Genomic DNA, 20,893 nt, shown 5'->3' on the forward strand with positions numbered 1-20,893 from the left:
TTGATCAGGGAGAAATTCTAAGACGATATAACCATGTCCGTCTGTCTGTCTGTTGTAATCACGCTACAGTCTTCAATAATGAAGCAATCATGCTGAAATTTTGCACAAGCTCGTCTTTTGTCTGCAGGCAGGTCAAGTTCGAAGATGGGCTATATCGGTCCAGGTTTTGATATAGTCCCCATATAAACCGACCTCCCGATTTGGGGTCTTGGGCTTATCGAAATCGTAGTTTTTATCCAATTTGCCTGAAATTTGAAATCTAGAGGTATTTTATGACCATAAAGAGGTGTGCCAAAACTGGTGAGTATCGGTCCATGTTTTGGTATAGCCCCCATATAGACCGATCTCCCGATTTTATTTCTTGGACTTCTAGAATCCGCAGTTTTTATTCAATTTTTCAGAAATTGGAAATCTAGAGGTATTTTAGAACCATAAAGAGGTGTGCAAAAAATGGTGAGCTTCGGTCAATGTTTTGGTATGGTCCCCATATAAACCGACATCCCGATTTGGGGTCTTGGGCTTATAGAAGCCGTAGTTTTTATCCAAGTTGCCTGAAATTGGAAATCTAGAGGTATTTTGGGGCCATAAATAGATGTGCCGAAAATGGTGTGTATCGGTCCATGTTTTGGTATAGCCCCCATATAGACCGATTTCCCGATTTTACTTCTTGGGCTTCTAGAATCCGAAGTTTTTATCCAATTTGCCTGAAATTGGAAATCTGGATGTATTTTTGGATCATAAAGAGGTGTGCCGAAAATGGTGAGTATCAGTCCATGTTTTGGTATATCCCCCATATAGACCAATCTCCCGATTTTACTTCTTGGACTTATAGAAACTGTAGTTTTTATCCAATTTGCCTGAAATTGGAAATTTAGAAGTATTTTATGACAATAAAGTGGTGTGTCGAAAAGGGCGTGTATTGGTTCATGTTTTGGTATATACCCAATAATGACCGATCTCCGGATTTTATTTCTTGGGATTATAAAAACCGTAGTTTTTATCCAATTTTTATTTATTTATTGGATCATAAAGAGATACGCCGAAAATGGTGAGTATCGGTCCATGTTTTAGTATAGCCCCCATAAGAACGATTTCCCGATTTAACTTGTGTTTCTAGAAACCGTAGCTTTTATCCGATTTGCCTTAAATTTCACTTCTTGAGGGTATAGAAGGCGCACCGATCATGAAAATTGCTTGAAAATCAATGTTAATGATTCCTCTAAAACAACAATGGTTCTTACAAATCCAGAATCTGATATAATCTTCATAGGTAAAATCTTTAAATTTATCTCCGGGAAGTGTATTGGTTGAACTGCTCTGCTTGATTTGTCCTCAAACCCCCCTGAAATTTCAAAGGAAACCCTAATATTTGATTCATGGTGGTGGGTATTTAAGATTCGGCCTGGCCGAACTTACGGCCGTATATACTTGTTTTTTTTTTTTTAACTTAGGCAATACATTTTTTGTGTATATGCCATATTGAACATTTTTGTAATATTTTTTTATTAAGTCCATAGATATGGGTATAAGCTCCTATATGCTTTATCTTGCAAGAAACCTTATAATGGAAGCCATATTTGCACTGAAAAAAATATTTACGTGATATTAAAGATTTCGCAACCTTTTAGGATGCGAAATTTACATTAAGGATAAATTTCATTAAAGTAATGAAATGTTAATTAAAATAAAGTTTATAGTCTTTGCTTCAAAATTTTTTTGTCAATTAATTTAGGACACAAATTTTGTAAATTTGCGCCCCTCCGTTAAAGTGGCATGTCTTTGAACTAAGGCTAATTTTCCTTAAAGTAAAGAAACACATTTTTGATTTAAAGAAATTGTATTTAAGTTAACTGAAATATTGAAACTTTAGATTTAAGATAAAAACGCTTCAAATATAGGCTAAGGCTTATTTTGAGGATTTTGCGTCTTTGGTTTAAAGTTTTTTTTTGGAATTAAGAAAACGTTTTTCTACTTTGAAGTATCCGTTATAATTTAAATTTTTAAACTGACATTTGTTTGTACGTGAGTACCTTTATTACTAAACCGCGAAAAGAGAATGAAAATTTGATAAATCAGATCTGTATCCTAATTTTAATTTTATGGGTCCTAAATTTAAAGCCAGATAGGTCGCTAAAAATGTCTTTATTTTAAAGAAGCCGCATCTTTGGCTCGAAATCAATACCAAAATCCTTAAAGGAAGGTCAAAATCTTTGGATCCAAGTAAACTTTTTTTGAGTGCGTTAACGTTATTTTGTCTTCAAACTAATTTGTTTAAATATAATTTTCCTAAAAAAAATATTTAAATTTTAAATAACATAACATACAATCAAAAATCTTTATATGATTCACGGGGTAATTTATTTTTCACAAAAATAAAAAATCACTATTTAAAAAAAAATAAATAATATTTTAAATTAAATTTCCACATATATTGAGTATGACTTCCAATAAAGGCCTCTTCTCTCGGGTTTGTTGCAACTATGAACTATACGAGCACTGTACTAATACTGAATATGCAAATGATCAAAAAAAAAAATATTTTAATGTGAATGAGACGTTATCTTTGGTACATTGAAATCCATGTTTGTGACTTGTGTTATTGGGGGGATTATGTGGTGTTTTCTTGGTAAGTGCGATCTACAAAAATCCCATTATTTGCACACGCGTGTTATTGGATTTTTGTGTCCATTTACCATGGTTTTCCATCTGTGTCCATGCCAGCCATCCAGCGTTGGAGAAAAATTATTTGGTTAAAAGAAATTTTGCAATAAACCCACATGCATGTCTACCTTTCGGTATGTCTGTCCACATGTCTATCCGAATGTCTGATTCCTTTGAATACAACGACTGTCAATTTTCTGGTGTGAAACTTTGGATTTGAATGTGTAAGAACGGTGAAGAGAGGGTGTGAGAGTAATGCATGTGCGCATGCGCAAACCTCCTTTTTTACCTATTTTGCTTTTCTTTTTTCGCACTCCGTATGTTTTTGTTGACAAGAAAACTGAGTTTTGTGTCTCGCCTCGGGATCATCAAATGAAATGTCACTATATTTAACTTATTGAATGTGAACATATATAGAAATGACATTAATTGAGGTGGTCATCAAACTAAAAGTGTTTTCAAGGAGGATCAATAAATCGAAGAATAAAGATCCATTTCGTTATAAAAGCCTAAAACTATAATAGATGAGTGATTTGGTTATATGGAAATTTTGTAAAAAATATTTAAAATTTGGTAAAATAATTTACACAAAAAAGCAAATCGTTCTCGTATTTTTGATTTTACCACAGCGAGAGTTTTCACGAATTGGAAAAAAATAGAAAAAGAGGCAAAATTGGTGTGGCGAATATCATTGACGGCCACGAAAACGGCTACCATAGAGGAAGACCGCTGATTGAAAGTCCTCGAAATGGAGATGGCGTAGGTAATTTTCTGTTTGAAATTTTGTGCATAAGAAAGGACGCGGCCGTTAGGTGTCTTCACTCCGAATAACAAGCGTAACCGTGAGACCATTTCGGGGTAGATTTTGCGTCATTTCGGGACAGTAGACGAAACATTGACTAACTGGCACATTTCGGAGACCAACAAATAGTCGTGGACTGCATCCGACGAACAAAGCGAGGAATTTCCCTTTGGTCTGAAAAGCGATGGTCATAGTTTTCTGGAAGTCACATGGGGTCATCTATAACGCCTTCCCGGAAAAGGGTAAAACCTCCCGAAAAAAAATTACAATAAACAAGTATATACAGCAGTAAGTTCGGCCGGGCCGAATCTTAAATACCCACCACTATGAACCAAATACTAGGGTTTCCTTTGAAATTTCAGGAGCGCTTGAGGACACTTTCCGAAGATAAATTTAAAAATTTCACCTATGAGGACTATATCAGATTCTGGATTTATAAGAACCATTTTTGTTTGAGTTTTAGAGGAATCGTTAACATCTCTTGTAAGTGTGCAAGAAAATTATAAAATAACGTCTTGATTTGAAATCTTAAATCTGTAGATTTTCACCCGAGAAGTAAAATCTGGAAATTTTACATTGAGATTCAAGCAATTTTCATGATCAGTGCGCCCTCAAGAGGTGAAGTCGGTCTATATGGAGGCATTACCAAAGGGGCCGATAAAAACTTAATCTTTTCAATTTCACGCAAATTGGATAAAAACTACGGTTTCTATAAGCCCAAGACCACAAATCGGGTGGTCGGTTTATATGGGGACCATACCAAAACATGGACCGATGCTCACCATTTTTGGCACACCTCTTAAGTACCTCTTGATATCCAATTTCAGGTAAATTGCATAAACACTGAGGTTTCTATAAGCCCAAGAAGTAAAATCGGGAGATCGGTCTATATGGGGGCTATACCAAAATATGGACCGATACTCACAATTTTTGGCACACGTATTTGTGGTCCAACAATACATCTAGGTTTCCAATTTCAAGTAAATTGAATAAAAACTGCGGTTTCTATAAACCCAAGAAGTAAAATCGGGAGATCGGTCTATATGGGGGCTATACCAAAACATGAACCGATACTCACCATTTTTGGCACACCTCTTTATGGTCATAAAATACCTCTAGATTTAAAATTGGATAAAAACTACGATTTCTATAAGCCCAAGACCCCAAATCGGGAGGTCGGTTTATATGGGGACTATATCAAAACCTGGACCAATATTGCCCATCTTCGAACTTGCCCTGCGTGCAGTCAAAAGACGAGTTTGTGCAAAATTTCAGCACGATTGCTTCATTATTGAAGACTGTAGCGTGATTACAACAGACAGACAAACAGACGGACAGATGGACATCGTTATATCGTCTTAGAGTTTCTCCCTGATCAAGAATATTTATACTTTATATAGTCGGAAATCGATATTTCGATGTGTTACAAACGGAATGACAAACTTATTATACCCCCGTCACCATTCTATGGTGGTGGGTATAAAAAGAGTAAATTTTAGCTTCACTTTAACCACTGATTTTTTTTCTGTGTAAACCATGAAGAGCAATGCAACGATTTGGACCGATTCGATGCTGAATTGTAGAAAGATCGATCAAATTGGTCATATTAGGCTACAAACTGCAACTTCATTCATCGTATTTTCCTGATTTAGCTCCTTGTTTTGGACTTGTGGTTAAAAAAGTCACTCGCTGGACACAAGTATTATTCGTAGGCTAAATTTAAAGGCCTCAAGAAAAGGTATTTTCCAAAAGTCTAGACTAATAAAATATTGATGAAAATACAACCTATAAATTGAATTATCTATATTTCGAAATTTTCAAATTTTACACTGGCCATGTAGCTCTTATTATCATAAAAGACAATTGTCGCAATTGCCCCAAACGCACAAGCAACGCATATAGTCAGGCAATTCTGTTTATGGACCACATTGTTGGGCACACACAAGCCAATGTAAAGAAACTTTATTTAAAGAAAACAAACTAATTTAGTCGGTCCCTTTCTTAGGAACGATGTACCAAATAAATTTTTTGGAAATGGAATTTATCAAGATGGTAAACGTACCAAAACAATGTCGCACCTTCTGCAAGAAGTGCAAGTGCCACAAATTGCACAAAGTCACCCAATACAAGAAGTCCAAGGAGTGTAAGGGTGCCCAAGGTAGACGTCGTTACGACAGAAAACAACAAGGTTTTGGTGGTCAAACCAAGCCTATCTTTAGAAAGAAGGCTAAGACTACCAAAATGATTGTATTGCGTATGGAATGCACTGAATGCAAATACCGCAAACAATCCCCATTGAAGCGTTGCAAACATTTCGAATTGAGTGGTGACAAGAAACGCAAGGGTCAAATGATTCAGTTCTAAATTATTCGCCCCCGGAATTTTGTACCCTTATCGCCTGGAAACGACGTTGTTTTTTACTTCGTAACGTGTACATTTTTTTAAGTTGTAACAAAATTACATTTTTTGTAATTTGTGTTTGGAAGAAAATAATGTAATTTTACATAGTTATACACAAAACAAAGGATTTGAAAGGATGTTTGATATGATTTTGAAAGTATGTTTGATATGGCATTGCACAAAATGTTTCATATTTAAGACATAAAGCCAGAAAAGAACAGTATTTGATATAAACTGAATTAATAAAAAGGATTTTTAAACTTTTCGAAGAAATTCGAAAATTTAAGAAATTCATAATACATAAGATTCGGCCTGGCCGAACTTACGGAATCTTATGTACACCCTCAAAAAAAATCGCTTCTTTAACATATGTTCCAAACATATTTTGCAGGAAGCACATATATTATTGCATACTGTCGAAACATTAATATGTTTGTTTTATGTGAACATATTATATGTTTGGAAGCATTTTGAGCCAAAAATATTATATGCTTGGAAGAATTTTTCCCAAACACGATTGTGCTCATTCCCTAACATACTCGTAATTTTCACGAATTTTTTTAGTTATTGGAACCTTTCTCTGTAATACAAATAATGTTGAAGAAATTATTCACTTTTATAAATTTTTTTAAATTTTACCTTTCGCCTGCACGGAGAATCGAACCGAGGACCATACAGTTTGTAAGCCAACACACTATCCACTGGGCTACGTAGCTGTTATAGTCACCAGTAGATAATTATCGTTTTAAGTTACATTTATATAGCATAGTTTGCAGCGCCCACGAGCCCATGCAAACATAACATTATTTAACAGAAACATACATTTTTTTGCCACGTGGATCAGTGGTTAGCATGTCTGCCTTGCATGCAAAGGGTCGTGGGTTCAATCCCTGCTCCGACCGAACATTTTTTTTTTTTTTTTTTTTTTTTTTTTTAATTTACACATTTATATTTATACTATATTAATTTTTTTTAATGAAACTTCGAAATGTGCGTTATTAAAGATTTATAGTCAGTAACAGTGCTTGATATAAACGAAATTGACTGATTTTTGGATAAAATATTATTTTTTATTGCAAAAATAACAATCTTGTAATAAAAAACTGTTTTTGTACAAAACTTTAAAATTTGGAAGGAATTCAAAAACTAACAAAAGAAGAACGTGGAGTCGAGTATAAACATACATACATAATTTTATAATATAAACATAAATTTATTTAGGAGTGAACAGTTTTTTACTAGCATTTAACACCATCGCTCTAAAATTCCTTTTATTTTTCTTTAATAATTCATTTTAAAGAAAATAAACTTTTTAAATTGTTTTAGCTGTAAAACTCGAACTTAATGCCCGCTTTTGATGGTGTCCGCCAACTCCTCGTGGACTACTTATTAATAAAGAGGAACTAAACTTTGTTTTTATACATTTTACTGTGTAATTTTTCACTATTTCCTCCTTATTTCATTTTACTGTCCCAACTCTAAAAAGAGTATAGTGCCCTTTCGTTATTTTTATGAAGACCCCTGATTTCTTTTAACGAACCAAGAAAAAAATTGTGCCCATAATGCCAAAATGATAAACAAAACACATGTCCACACATACATAAAATGCTGCTCTCAAGGCGAAAACATAAGCTGTTTGTTTTTCAAATGTCTATTCTCTTGGTTCCGAATGTCCATTCTCTTTATTCAAATTAAATAATATTTAGACTTAAACATATCAAATTTTTGGCCTTATCATAAAACAGTTTTCCGAAACAACATACAAGCGGTTTCACAAAAATTGTTCTCTTTTGACTCTTTTGTTGTGTTATATTGATATCTTTCGTCAACTCTCCCGGTTTCCATCTCTATTTCTCTCTATACTCTCTCTGTCGCTTTGAATAAAATATCACAACATATGTATGTTTAGTCGAAATTTGTAAATTTATATATGTTTGTATTCACACATATGGTTTTTATGAAACATTGATGCCCCAAACATAATATATTCTAACATATTAACATAGATGTCCCAAACATTTAGTGTTAGTTTAGGAACATTACATGTTCGCACTTAAATATATTGTGGTTTAAAATCGTGCCCGAAACACATTCTGTTTATATCGGAACATATGAAAAACATATTTTTCTAACAGTGTACCCTCCACCATGGACTGCGTAGAAACTTCTACTAAAGACGGTCATCCACAATTGAATTACTTGGGTTGCGACCGATGGCTAGGCATCTTAAAACTTCTTAACATCATCTTCTAAATTGTAAGTTAGTCCATGCGGGGTACATAGTAGACAAAAGATAGGTCGATTAAATATGTATATATTCAGTTCTTGACCGGTATATATAGGGAAGAAATAATTACGAACCGATATGAACTTTTGTGCGGTAATTATAGAGCCAGAATTGAAATATCGGGATCGCTTTATATGGGGGCCATATACAATTATGAACCAATAATGGCAGATTTTTTACTGTTTGGTAGATTGGTAGAATTCTTGATGTTTTAGAAGATTTTGCAAAATATTCCTCTCCAACTATGAAATGCTTCATAAATTTTCTATAGAAATAACATTTTGACAAAATTTTCTACAGAAATAAAATTCTGACAAAATTTTATATAGAAATAAAATTTTGACAAAATTTTCCATATAAATAAATTTTTGACAACATTTTGTATAAAAATTATATTTTGACAAAATTTTCTATAGAAGCATAAAATGTTGATAAAATTTTCTATGGCAATCGTGATTTGTCTGTGATTGGGGTAGATTGGTAGAATTCTTGATGTTTTGGAAGATTTTGCAAAACTATGAAATGCTTCATACATTTTCTATAGAAATAACATTTTGAAAAAAATTTTCTATATAAATAAATTTTGGACAAAATTTTATATAGAGATAAATTTTTGACAAAATTTTCCATATAAATAAATTTTTGACAACATTTTGTATAAAAATTATATTTTGACAAAATTTTCTATAGAAGCATAAAATGTTGACAAAATTTTCTATGGCAATCGTGATTTGTCTGTGATTGGGGATCGGTTTATTTGGGGGCTATATATAATATAGATCGATACGGACCAATTTTGGCATGGTTGTTATCGGTCATACACTAGCGAAATGTATCAAATTTCAACCGGATCGGTTGAATTTTGCTCCTCCAAGAGGCTCCGGAGGTTAAATCTTGGGATCGGTTTATATGGGGGCTATATATAGTTATGAACGGATATGGACCAATTTTTGCATGGTTGTTAGAACCGGATCGGTTGTAAGTTTCAATCGGATCGGATGAATTTTGCTCCTCCAAGAGGCTCTGGAGGACAAATCTGGGGATAGGTTTTTATAAGGGCTATATATAATTATGGATCGATATGGACCAATTCTAGCATGGTTGTTAGATACCATATACTAACACCACGTACCAAATTTCAACCGGATCGGATGAAATTTGCTTCTCTTAGAGGCTCCACAAGCCAAATCTGGGGATCGTTTTATATGGGGCTATATATAATTATGGACCGATGAGGAAACATTTTTGCATGGTTATTAGAGACCATATACCAACACCATGTACCAAATTTCAGCCAGATCGGATGAAATTTGTTTCTCTTAGAGGCCGTATAAACGGACCCTCAGATTTGACTTTCAAATGATTCCTTCAAATGATTCGTGTCAAAATTCGACGTCTGTAAGTCAATTAGTTTGTGAGATAGAGCGTCGTTTGTGAAGCAACTTTTGTTATTGTGAAAAAAAATGGTAAAAAAGGAATTTCGTGTTTTGATAAAATACTGTTTTCTGAAGGGAAAAAATACGGTGGAAGCAAAAACTTGGCTTGATAATGAGTTTCCGGACTCTGCCCCAGGGAAATCAACAATAATTGATTGGTATGCAAAATTCAAGCGTGGTCAAATGAGCACGGAAGACGGTGAACGCAGTGGACGCCCGAAAGAGGTGGTTAACGACGAAAACATCAAAAAAATCCAAAAAATGAATTTGAATGACCGTAAAATGAAGTTGATCGAGAAATCAGAGGCCTTAAATATATCAAAGGAACGTGTTGGTCATGTCATTTATCAATATTTGGATATGCGGAAACTCTGTGCAAAATGGGTGCCGCGTGAGCTCACATTTGACCAAAAACAACAACGTGTTGATGATTCTGAGCGGTGTTTGCAGCTGTTAACTCGTAATACACCCGAGTTTTTCCCTCGATATGTTACAATGGATGAAACATGGCTCCATCACTACACTCCTGAGTCCAATCGACAGTCGGCTGAGTGGACAGCGACCGGTGAACCGTCTCCGAAGCGTGGAAAGACTCAAAAGTCCGCTGGCAAAGTAATGGCCTCTGTTTTTCGGGATGCGCATGGAATAATTTTTATCGATTATCTTGAGAAGGGAAAAACCATCAACAGTGACTATTATATGGCGTTATTGGAGCGTTTGAAGGTCGAAATCGCGGCAAAACGGCCCCATATGAAGAAGCAAAAAGTGTTGTTCCACCAAGACAACGCATCGCGCCACAAGTCATTGAGAACGATGGCAAAAATTCATGAATTGGGCTTCCAATTGCTTCCCCACCCACCGTATTCACCAGATCTGGCCCCCAGCGAATTTTTCTTGCTCTCAGACCTCAAAAGGATGTTCGAAGGGAAAAAATTTGGCTGCAATGAAGAGGTGATCGCCGAAACTGAGGCCTATTTTGAGGCAAAACCGAAGGAGTACTACCAAAATGGTATCAAAAAATTGGAAGGTCGTTATAATCGTTGTATCGCTCTTGAAGGGAACTATGTTGAATAATAAAAACGAATTTTGACAAAAATGTGTTTTTCTTTGTTAGACCGGGGACTTATCAGCCAACCTTCCGACCATACCATCCGACCTACATCAATAACAACTACTTGTGCCAAGGTTCAAGTCGATAGGTTGTTCCGTTCGGAAGTTAGCGTGATTTAAACAGGCGACGGACATGCTTAGATTGACTCAGAATTTCACCACGACCCAGAATATATGGGGTCTTAGAGGAATATTTCGATGTGTTACAAACTGAATGACAAAGTTAATAAACCCCCCCCCCCATCCCATTTCTCTAATATAAAGTTTTTTTCCTTGTCCAAAAGTCGACAAACTTTTCAATGAAGTCGTATTGTCCTTATAATTAAGTGATTTGACTTAAAAATGGGTTTCATAACATGAAAGAAAAAATTGTTGAGCTAAGGTCAACTTGACTTTAATAATTCAGAAAAATTCTTTAAAATTAATTAAATTGTCTTTAAATTTGTTGCCTTTTTGTATCTTGACTACAAAGCAAAAAATCGTTCAAATATAGGACACGTTTTTCAACACTTTGTTTTAAAGACGTTTTTTGTGTGAAACATAGCATAATTTCTACTGGAAGTCGAATCTTAATTTGGAAAATAAAGTCGTCGTTAACCCGTTTTTAAAGGACTTTGATAGCATATGAAGAAAACAAGCTGCAAAAACGAAAAATTTAAATTTGCTTCCTAGAGCCAAGTACACAAAGCCTAAATTTAAAAGAGAATTGTGTCTTAAAAGTATCCTTATTAGTATTCTCCGTTTCTTTGGCTCGGAATCAATACCAAAATTGTTAAAGTAAAGACAAAATCTTTGGAACCGAACATGCTTTTTTTTCAGTGTATATATGCTAATGTGTCCCGAAAATATTTTAGAAAATTTGTGTCCTAATTTCAATTTGGAAATCCTAGATTTAAAGCCTGGTTGATTCTTCAAAATATTTTTATATATACGACTAGGGCTTGGTATTAATACCAAATCAATTAGGAGAAGGCCAAAATCGTTGGATCCAAGTAAACGACAACAAATTTAAAAAAATCGAAAACGTTAGGTCAAATTTTATTCAGTGCAATTTCCTCTTATAGTTGTTACCGTAAGTCATGATTGCCTTTGTCATCAAATAAAATATGTGAGTAATGGTAATGGAGCTTCTAAACTTTCTTGACTCGTTTTGGCATTTTTCGACATGTTTTGTTGTTTATAAAGATAAAAGCAGAGAATTATGGGAGTTTGTTTTCATTTCAATTGTGTGATAATTCATACATTGGTTAAAATTTAATTTCTAAAGAATATTTCTAAAAATTTGATCTTCTTCTAAAATTTTTATCTTTACCAAACAAATATGCAATTTCATATGAAATTGCATCAATATTACCCATGTCATATAAATATGACCTACTAAACCATTGTTAGCTTACTGTACTGTATCTCTAAAGCTACCTAAGCATGAAAATATTTCCGCAAATTTCATTTCACCATGTAAACCACGAAAATTCAAAAAGAAAACGACAAAACAAACAAATAACCGTTAAATAACATCAATGTTTCAAAATTCAAATTGAGGAACTGTTGATGTACTGGCACTACCCTCTATCTCTGTCGACACGCTTCGAAGACCATTTTTGATTAGGCCTAAGTCTTTTTTACAGATTACATAATCGACAAGCAATTGTGCTGTCTAAGTAAGAGGGTTAAATAGAGATCATTTTATGTCTGTTTGTGGTAATTGACGATTTTGTGTCAATAGGTTAAGTGACACAAATTAAAAGGATTTATGAGAAAATGGCCAAATTATATTTATTTCTCCCATGGAGTTTAGACAACGAATTCTTATAAAGACGTTAGTTCACTGTGGTGTTATTGGTAGTGTGGACTTTTAAAGAAGAAGATTACTAATGTGTTGTTTTACACTGTTCATTAGAGTTAGGTCTATATTATAAAGGGTGATTCTTTAGAGGTTAGGATTTTCATGCATTAGTATTTGACAGATCACGTGGGATTTCAGACATGGTGTCAAAGAGAAAGATGCTCAGTATGCTTTGACATTTCATCATGAATAGACTTACTAACGAGCCACAACGTCGAATTTTCAGTGAATGGGCCCTAGAAAAGTTGGCAGAAAATCCGCTTTTTTATCGACAAATTTTGTTCAGCGATGAGGCTCATTTCTGGTTGAATGGCTACGTAAATAAGCAAAATTGCCGCATTTGGAGTGAAGAGCAACCAGAAGCCATTCAAGAACTGCCCATGCATCCCGAAAAATGCACTGTTTGGTGTGGTTTGTACGCTGGTGGAATCATTGGACCGTATTTTTTCAAAGATGCTGTTGGACGCAACGTTACGGTGAATGGCGATCGCTATCGTTCGATGCTAACAAACTTTTTGTTGCCAAAAATGGAAGAACTGAACTTGGTTGACATGTGGTTTCAACAAGATGGCGCTACATGCCACACAGCTCGCGATTCTATGGCCATTTTGAGGGAAAACTTCGGAGAACAATTCATCTCAAGAAATGGACCGGTAAGTTGGCCACCAAGATCATGCGATTTGACGCCTTTAGACTATTTTTTGTGGGGCTACGTCAAGTCTAAAGTCTACAGAAATAAGCCAGCAACTATTCCAGCTTTGGAAGACAACATTTCCGAAGAAATTCGGGCTATTCCGGCCGAAATGCTCGAAAAAGTTGCCCAAAATTGGACTTTCCGAATGGACCACCTAAGACGCAGCCGCGGTCAACATTTAAATGAAATTATCTTCAAAAAGTAAATGTCATGGACCAATCTAACGTTTCAAATAAAGAACCGATGAGATTTTGCAAATTTTATGTGTTTTTTTTTTAAAAAAAGTTATCAAGCTCTTAACAAATCACCCTTTATTACAAGGCTATCAAATGATATTTTAATTAATTAAAAATATGAAAAATTTTAATTAAAAGTTTTCTCGGAAATAATTTGTTTACATATGTTATTTATACTAAATGGATTGTTAAATTTTTATTCAAACCAATGGAGAAACTATAATTATATTATAGTCTTTTTTTATAATTATCATAAATGCATTTTATAATTAAATCAATTAAAACATTAATCGAAAAAGAGGTGAAGTCAACTAAATGACTTATTGTCTCATCAATTAATTTAAAATTTAACGTAGAGATACAAATTGCAATGATTAGTGTCCTAAATTTAAAGAAGAACATTTGTTAATCAAGATTATAAACGTCATCTAACAGGTTGGCTGATAAGTCCCCGGTCTGACACATAGATGGCGTCGCTAGTATTAAATGCATATTATTTTTATACCCTCCATCCTAGGATGGGGGCTATATTAACTTTGTCATTCCGTTTGTAACACATCGAAATATTGATCTAAGACCCCATAAAGTATATATATTCTGGGTCGTGGTGAAATTCTGAGTCGATCTGAGCATGTCCGTCCGTCCGTCCGTCCGTCTGTTGAAATCACGCTCACTTCCGAACGAAACAAGCTATCGACTTGAAACTTGGCACAAGTTGTTGTTATTGATGTAGGTCGGATGGTATTGCAAATGGGCCCTATCGGTCCACTTTTACGTATAGCCCCCATATAAACGGACCCCCAAATTTGGCTTGCGAGGCCTCTAAGAGAAGCAAATGTCATCCGATCCGGCTGAAATTTGGTACATGGTATTAGTATATGGTCTCTAACAACCATGCAAAAATTGGTTCACATCGGTTCATAGTTATATATAGCCCCCATATAAACCGATCCCCCGATTTGGCTTGCGGAGCCTCTAAGAGAAACAAATTTCATTCGATCCGGCTGAAATTTGGTACATGATGTTAGTATGTGGTCTCTAATGACCATGCAAAAATTGGTCCATATCGGTCCATAATTATATATAGCCCCCATATAAACCGATCACCAGATTTGATCTCCGGAGCCTCTTGGAAGACCAAAATTCATCTGATTCAATTGAAATTTGGTACGTGATGTTAATATATGGCCTCAAACACCCATGCTAAAATTGGTCGATATCGGTCCATAATTATATATAGGCCCCATATAAACCGATCCCCAGATTTGACCTCCGGAGCATCTTGGAAGAGCAAAGTTCTTCCCATTCGGTTGAAATTTGGTACGTGATGTTAGTATATGGTATCCAACAACCATGCAGGAATTGGTTCCTATCTGTCCATAATTATATATAGCTCCCATATAAACCGATCGCCAGATTTGACCTCCGGTGCCTTTTGGAGAAGCAAAATTCATCCGATCTGGTGGACATTTGGTACGTGGTGGTAGTATATGATATTTAACAACCATGCCAAAAGTGGTCCATTAATAGCCCCCATATAAACCGATCGCCAGATTTGACCACCGGTGCCTTTTGGAGGAGCAAATTTCATCCGAGTGAGTTGAAATTTGTGGATGATAGTCTTTCGTAGAAGTTTCTACGCAATCCATGGTGGAGGGTACATAAGATTCGGCCTGGCCGAACTTACGACCGTATATACTTGTTATATAGTACCAACCTTCAAATGATTCGTGTCAAAATTTAACGTCTGTAAGTCAATTAGTTTGTGAGATAGAGCGTCTTTTGTGAAGCAACTTTTGTTATTGTGAAAAAAAGGAATTTCGTGTTTTGATAAAATACTGTTTTCTGAAGGGAAAAAATACGGTGGAAGCAAAAACTTGGCTTGATAATGAGTTTCCGGACTCTTCCCCAGGGAAATCAACAATAATTGATTGGTATGTAAAATTCAAGCGTGGTGAAATGAGCACGGAGGACGGTGAACGCAGTGGACGCCCAAAAGAAGTGGTTACCGACGAAAACATCAAAGAAATCCACAAAATGATTTTGAATGACCGTAAAATGAAGTTGATCGAGATAGCAGAGGCCTTAAAGATATCAGAGGAACGTGTTGGTCATATCATTCATCAATATTTGGATATGCGGAAGCTCTGTTCAAAATGGGTGACGCGCGAGCTCACATTTGACCAAAAACAACAACGTGTTGATGATTCTGAGCGGTGTTTGCAGCTGTTAACTCTTAATACATCCAAGTTTTTCCGTCGATATGTGACAATGGATGAAACATGGCTCCATCACTACACTCCTGAGTCCAATCGACAGTCGGCTGAGTGGACAGCGACCGGTGAACCGTCTCCGAAGCGTGGAAAGACTTAAAAGTCCGCTGGAAAAGTAATAGCATCTGTTTTTTGGGATGCGCATGGAATAATTTTTATCGATTATCTTGAGAAGGGAAAAACCATCAACAGTGACTATTATATGGCGTTATTGAAGCGTTTGAAGGTCGAAATCGCGGCAAAACGGCCCCATATGAAGAAAAAAAATGTGTTGTTCCACCAAGACAACGCACCGTGCCACAAATCATTGAGAACGATGGCAAAAAATCATGAATTGGGCTTCTAATTGCTTCCCCACCCATCGTATTCTCCAGATCTGGCCCCCAGCGACTTTTTCTTGTTTTCAGACCTCAAAAAGATGCTCGCAGGGAAAAAAATTGGCTGCAATGAAGAGGTGATCACCGAAACTGAGGCCAATTTTGAGGCAAAACCAAAGGAGTACTACCAAAATGGTATCAAAAAATTGGAAAGTCGTTATAATCGTTGTATCGCTCTTGAAGGGAACTATGTTGAATAATAAAAACGAATTTTGACAAAAAAATGTGTTTTTCTTTGTTCGACAGGGGACGTATCAGCCAACCTGTTAGATATGAAGCTGCGATAGTAAACAGGAACGCGATTTAGCCCAATCTATATGAATTCGATTGACGTATAAGATGGTGAAAATATCCCCAGAAAAAGCCCTAAACCACGGCTTTATCCCCAGATCACCAAAGTCGAAAAGATATCCCCAACCACGAGAAAAAATCCCCAGTTTGGGGAAAAATCCCCTAATCTGACAACACTGGGCACAAGTATTTGTTATTGATATTGTAGGTCGAATGGTATTACAAATGGGCCATATCGGACCACTTTTACCTCTAGTTCCCATATAAACCAATCTCCAGATTTGGCTTGCGGAGCCGATTTCATCCGATTAGGTTGAAATTTGGTATGTGGTGTTTATATATGGTCTCCAATATTCATGCAAAAATTGGTACATATCGGTCCATAATTATATATAGCCCCCATATAAATCGATTTGACCTCCGGAACCTCATGGAAGAGAAAATTTCATCCGATTTGGTTTAAATTTACGTTATGTTAGTATATTAATCTGCCTTTTATACCATCCACCATAGGATGGGGGTATATTAACTTTGTCATTCCGTTTGTAACACATCGAAATATTGCTCTAAGACCCCATAAAGTATATATATTCTGGGTCGTAGTATATATATTCTAAGTCGATCTGAGCATGTCCGTCCGTCCGTCCGTCCGTCTGTTGAAACTTCCGAACGAAACAAGCTATCGACTTGAAACTTGACACAAGTAGTTGTTATTGATGTAGGTCGGATGGTATTGCAAATGGCCCATATCGGTCCACTTTTACGTATAGCCCTCATATAAACGGACCCCCAAATTTGGCTTGCGGGGATTCTAAGAGAAGCTAATTTCATCCGATCCGGCTGAAATTTGGTACATGGTGTCACCATATGATCTCTAACAACCTTGCAAATTGGTCCACATCGGTTCGTAATTATATATAGCCCCCATATAAACCGATCACCCGATTTGGCTTGCGGAGCCTCTAAGAGAAGCAAAATTTCATCCGATCCGGCTGAAATTTGGTACATGGTGTTAGTATATGGTCTCTAATGACCATGCAAAAATTGGTCGAAATCGGTCCATAATTATATATAGCCCCCATATAAACCAATCCCCAGATTTGACCTCCCCCTTGGATGAGCAAAATTCGTCCGATTCGGTTGAAATTTGGTACGTGATGTTAGTATATGGTATCCAACAACCATGCAGGAATTGGTTCATATCAGTCCATGTCTAACTAGGTCCATATCGGTCTATAGTTATATATAGCCCTCAGATAAATCGATCCCCAATCACACAAAAATTGGTCCATATCAAGTTCATAATTGTATATAGCCCCCATATAAGCGACCCCCATATTTCAATTCTGGCTCTCTACCACGTATGGACTAAGTCACAATTTAGAAAACGATGTCAAGAAGTTTTAAGATACCACACACAAGTAATTCGATTATGGATGACAGTCTTTCGTAGAAGTTTCTACGCAATCCATGGTGGAGGGTACATAAGATTCGGGCTGGCCGAAATGAAGGCCGAGTATACTTGTTGTACCTTAGTTTCCGACGAATGTTTTGATGCGATACTGATAAATTGGTGAATCGTTTTGTATATCCAAGACAGTAATTAATTGGACACTTTAGTCCATCGATATTAAAACAACGATACAGAGATGATTATTACAATTACAAAGGATTTCCAAAGAAATTTAAATTATTCAAATTAAATAGACTCTGCTCTATATTTCATCATTGATAAGGACATTTACTTGAAAGTAACGATATTTACTAGCGTATGATTGTTATTAATAGTTATTGTGTATACGTATGGATTGTATCAGTAGAAAAAAGCACCTTATTGAGTCCCCAACAAACAATTGGTCATAAATGCCACAAAAAAAAAACAAAAAAAAAAAAAACAACAACAGCAACGACGATATTAAGATACATCTGTGATACTTAACTTCTCCATTATTACCATTATTTCATTCAATTCGAAATTGCCTCAAAGTTTCCATAATAACCAGTGGTACATTCATTGCGTTGGTGTCTCCATGTTAGATAATGACGTATGTGGTGTTTTGCCGGGCCAAACACCTTGCCAGACCTATGGCTGTTGCTGTTGGTGACTGAACCACCACCACCAGTGGAGGCGGTGGTGCTGTTGGCCCAAAAGTTCATTTCAATCGTTTGTTAAGTATTTTGGTTTGTTTTGAATTTGGATGTCTCATAATGGGGCCTCAATGAAACTTGGAACATTGTATGAATACTGACTGTTGCATGTCTTTATGTTATTGAACTTTATTTTGGTATTCCCCCTCTCTCACACACACATACACACACACCCACATATAGGTAACTCGCGTTTTAAGCTGCAACTGCAATTACTGCACCAAAAGTGCTACCGTCCAAACAAACTTATATTCCCCCAACTCTGTTCCTATGACAGCAGCCGTTAAATAACTTCCATTTAAATTCCCACCATTTGTTGTGCATACACCGAAAGAATTTTCTTCGTAAAAAGAACGAAAAATTTCGTTAAAAGTACGAAATTTGTCATTGTTTTACAACCAAAGAAACTTTTCATTAAAAGTACGAAATATTTCGTACTTTTTACGAAGAAAAGTTCTTCCAAAATTTTCGTAGTTTGCAAGAAAAAAATTCGTACTTTTTATGAAGAATCTTCGTACTTTTTATGAAAAATCTTCGTACTTTTTATTTCGTTCTTTTTATGAAAATCTTTCGTACTTTTTATGAAAAATTTTCGTAGTTATTATGAAAAATGTTGGTACTTTTTATGAAAAACTTTCGTACTTTTTTCTGAAAAATGTTCGAACTTTTAGAAAAAAAATTTATAGTCGAAAGTGCATTTGGTTGTAGTTGCAAGTGTGAAAAATGACATCACTACTTTACATCTTAAGTTTTTGAATAATTTTTAGTTTTATTGCTTCACTTTTATTCATAGCGCGCTATCATCCAAATGAGAAGTAACATAGACTTGCATAAAAAATAGAATAAAGGAATACACTCAAGCACACTATAAAAGACAATTTAATGCCGCGAACGGAAATTTTACAACTTCAATGAAACTTCTTCGTTATTTCAAAGAAAATGTTTCGTGCTTTTTATGAAGAAATTTTAACGCAGAATGTTTCGTAAAAAAAAAAACGCAGAATGAATTCGTAAAAACTTCTTCACAAAATTCATGAAATGTGAAGAAAGTTTCGTTAAAAGTACGAACTTTTTACGAAGAAAAGTTAATGTAGAATGTTTCGTAGAAGTTTCGTATATTCGTAAAATGTTCTTCGTAAAATTTACGAAAATGAATGAAAATTTCGTTATTTTAATGAAGAATTCAGGAAGAATAGTTAATGAAGAATTCTTCGTAAAATTAACGAAGAGAATTCTTTCGGTGTAGGGTTTGTTTAGATGTTTCCATATAGTAGATCCACTTGCATTTAGCAAAATTTAAGTTGCATGATATCCTCTAAAGCTGAATGAAAACAAAAAACACAATGTTCATAGTTGAACATAAATGAGCGTTATATGTGTAAGGTTTGTGGTTACTGATGCGCATTGTCGTCTCTATGGTCGATCCATTGTTTGTTGTTGTACAAAAAATGTAAACAATTGTCTCCATAACAGCGCAACTTGCAATTTGAAGGGGAGGAAAAAAATTGAAATCTTCACAAGTGCTTTGTTTTTATAATAGGAGCTAGATACAGGTGAGACATTAATATTTCTAATTGCGCTCGTCTAGAACAATTTCTGGGGTCTCAAATAATAATATATTTGCGGGAAAAAAAATTTTAGAGTGGACAAGACATTATTGACTATGCATTCCGTTGGCGTTTGTAAGATCTAGCGGCGTTTTCGATTCGCAAAAAATATGTTGCCTTGGTGTTCCACTACTTTTTTTCCTCATTGTATTTTAGCCCAAAGCGTAGTGACATTCCAAAATAAAATTTTGGCAAACATTTCTATAGAAATAAAATTTTGACAAAATTTTCTATAGAAATAAAATTTTGACAAAATTTTCTGTAATATTAATATTTTGACAAAATTTTCTATATACATAAAATTTTGAAAAAATTTCTATAGAAATAAAATTTTGAAAAAAAATTTTCTATAGAAATAAAATTTTGAAAAGACTTTCTATAGAAATAAAATTTTGACAAAATTTTCTGTAAAAAAAATTTACAAAATTTTCTATAAAATAAAATTTTGGCAAAATTTTCTGTAGAAATAAAATTTTGATAAAATTTTCTGTAGAAATAAAATTTTGATAAAATTTTCCATAGAAATAACATTTTTACAAAATTTTGAAAAGATTTTCTATAGAAATAAAATTTTGACAAAATTTTCTATAGAAATAAAATTTTGACAAAATTTTCTATAGAAATAAAATTTTGACAAAATTTCGTATAGAAATAAAAGGTTGACAAAATTTTCTATAGAAATAAAATCTTGACAAAATTTTCTATAGAAATAAAATTTTGACAAA

The 20,893-nt window shown here is 34.8% G+C and overlaps 2 protein-coding genes across 4 annotated transcripts in view; both read left to right on the forward strand.

Annotated features, from left to right (window-relative positions):
* Positions 1 to 20,893, forward strand: part of LOC142231540 (uncharacterized) — a 134,045-nt gene that overhangs the window by 32,360 nt on the left and 80,792 nt on the right. The window lies entirely within an intron of this gene.
* Positions 5,502 to 5,961, forward strand: LOC142231537 (large ribosomal subunit protein eL42-like). The gene has a single exon (XM_075302165.1). It carries the CDS (start codon positions 5,513 to 5,515, stop codon positions 5,825 to 5,827), a length of 315 nt encoding a protein of 104 aa, XP_075158280.1. The 5' UTR covers positions 5,502 to 5,512; the 3' UTR covers positions 5,828 to 5,961.

This window comes from Haematobia irritans, chromosome 3 (genome assembly GCF_050003625.1).
Source record: "Haematobia irritans isolate KBUSLIRL chromosome 3, ASM5000362v1, whole genome shotgun sequence".
NCBI classification, from domain to species: Eukaryota; Metazoa; Arthropoda; class Insecta; order Diptera; family Muscidae; genus Haematobia; species Haematobia irritans.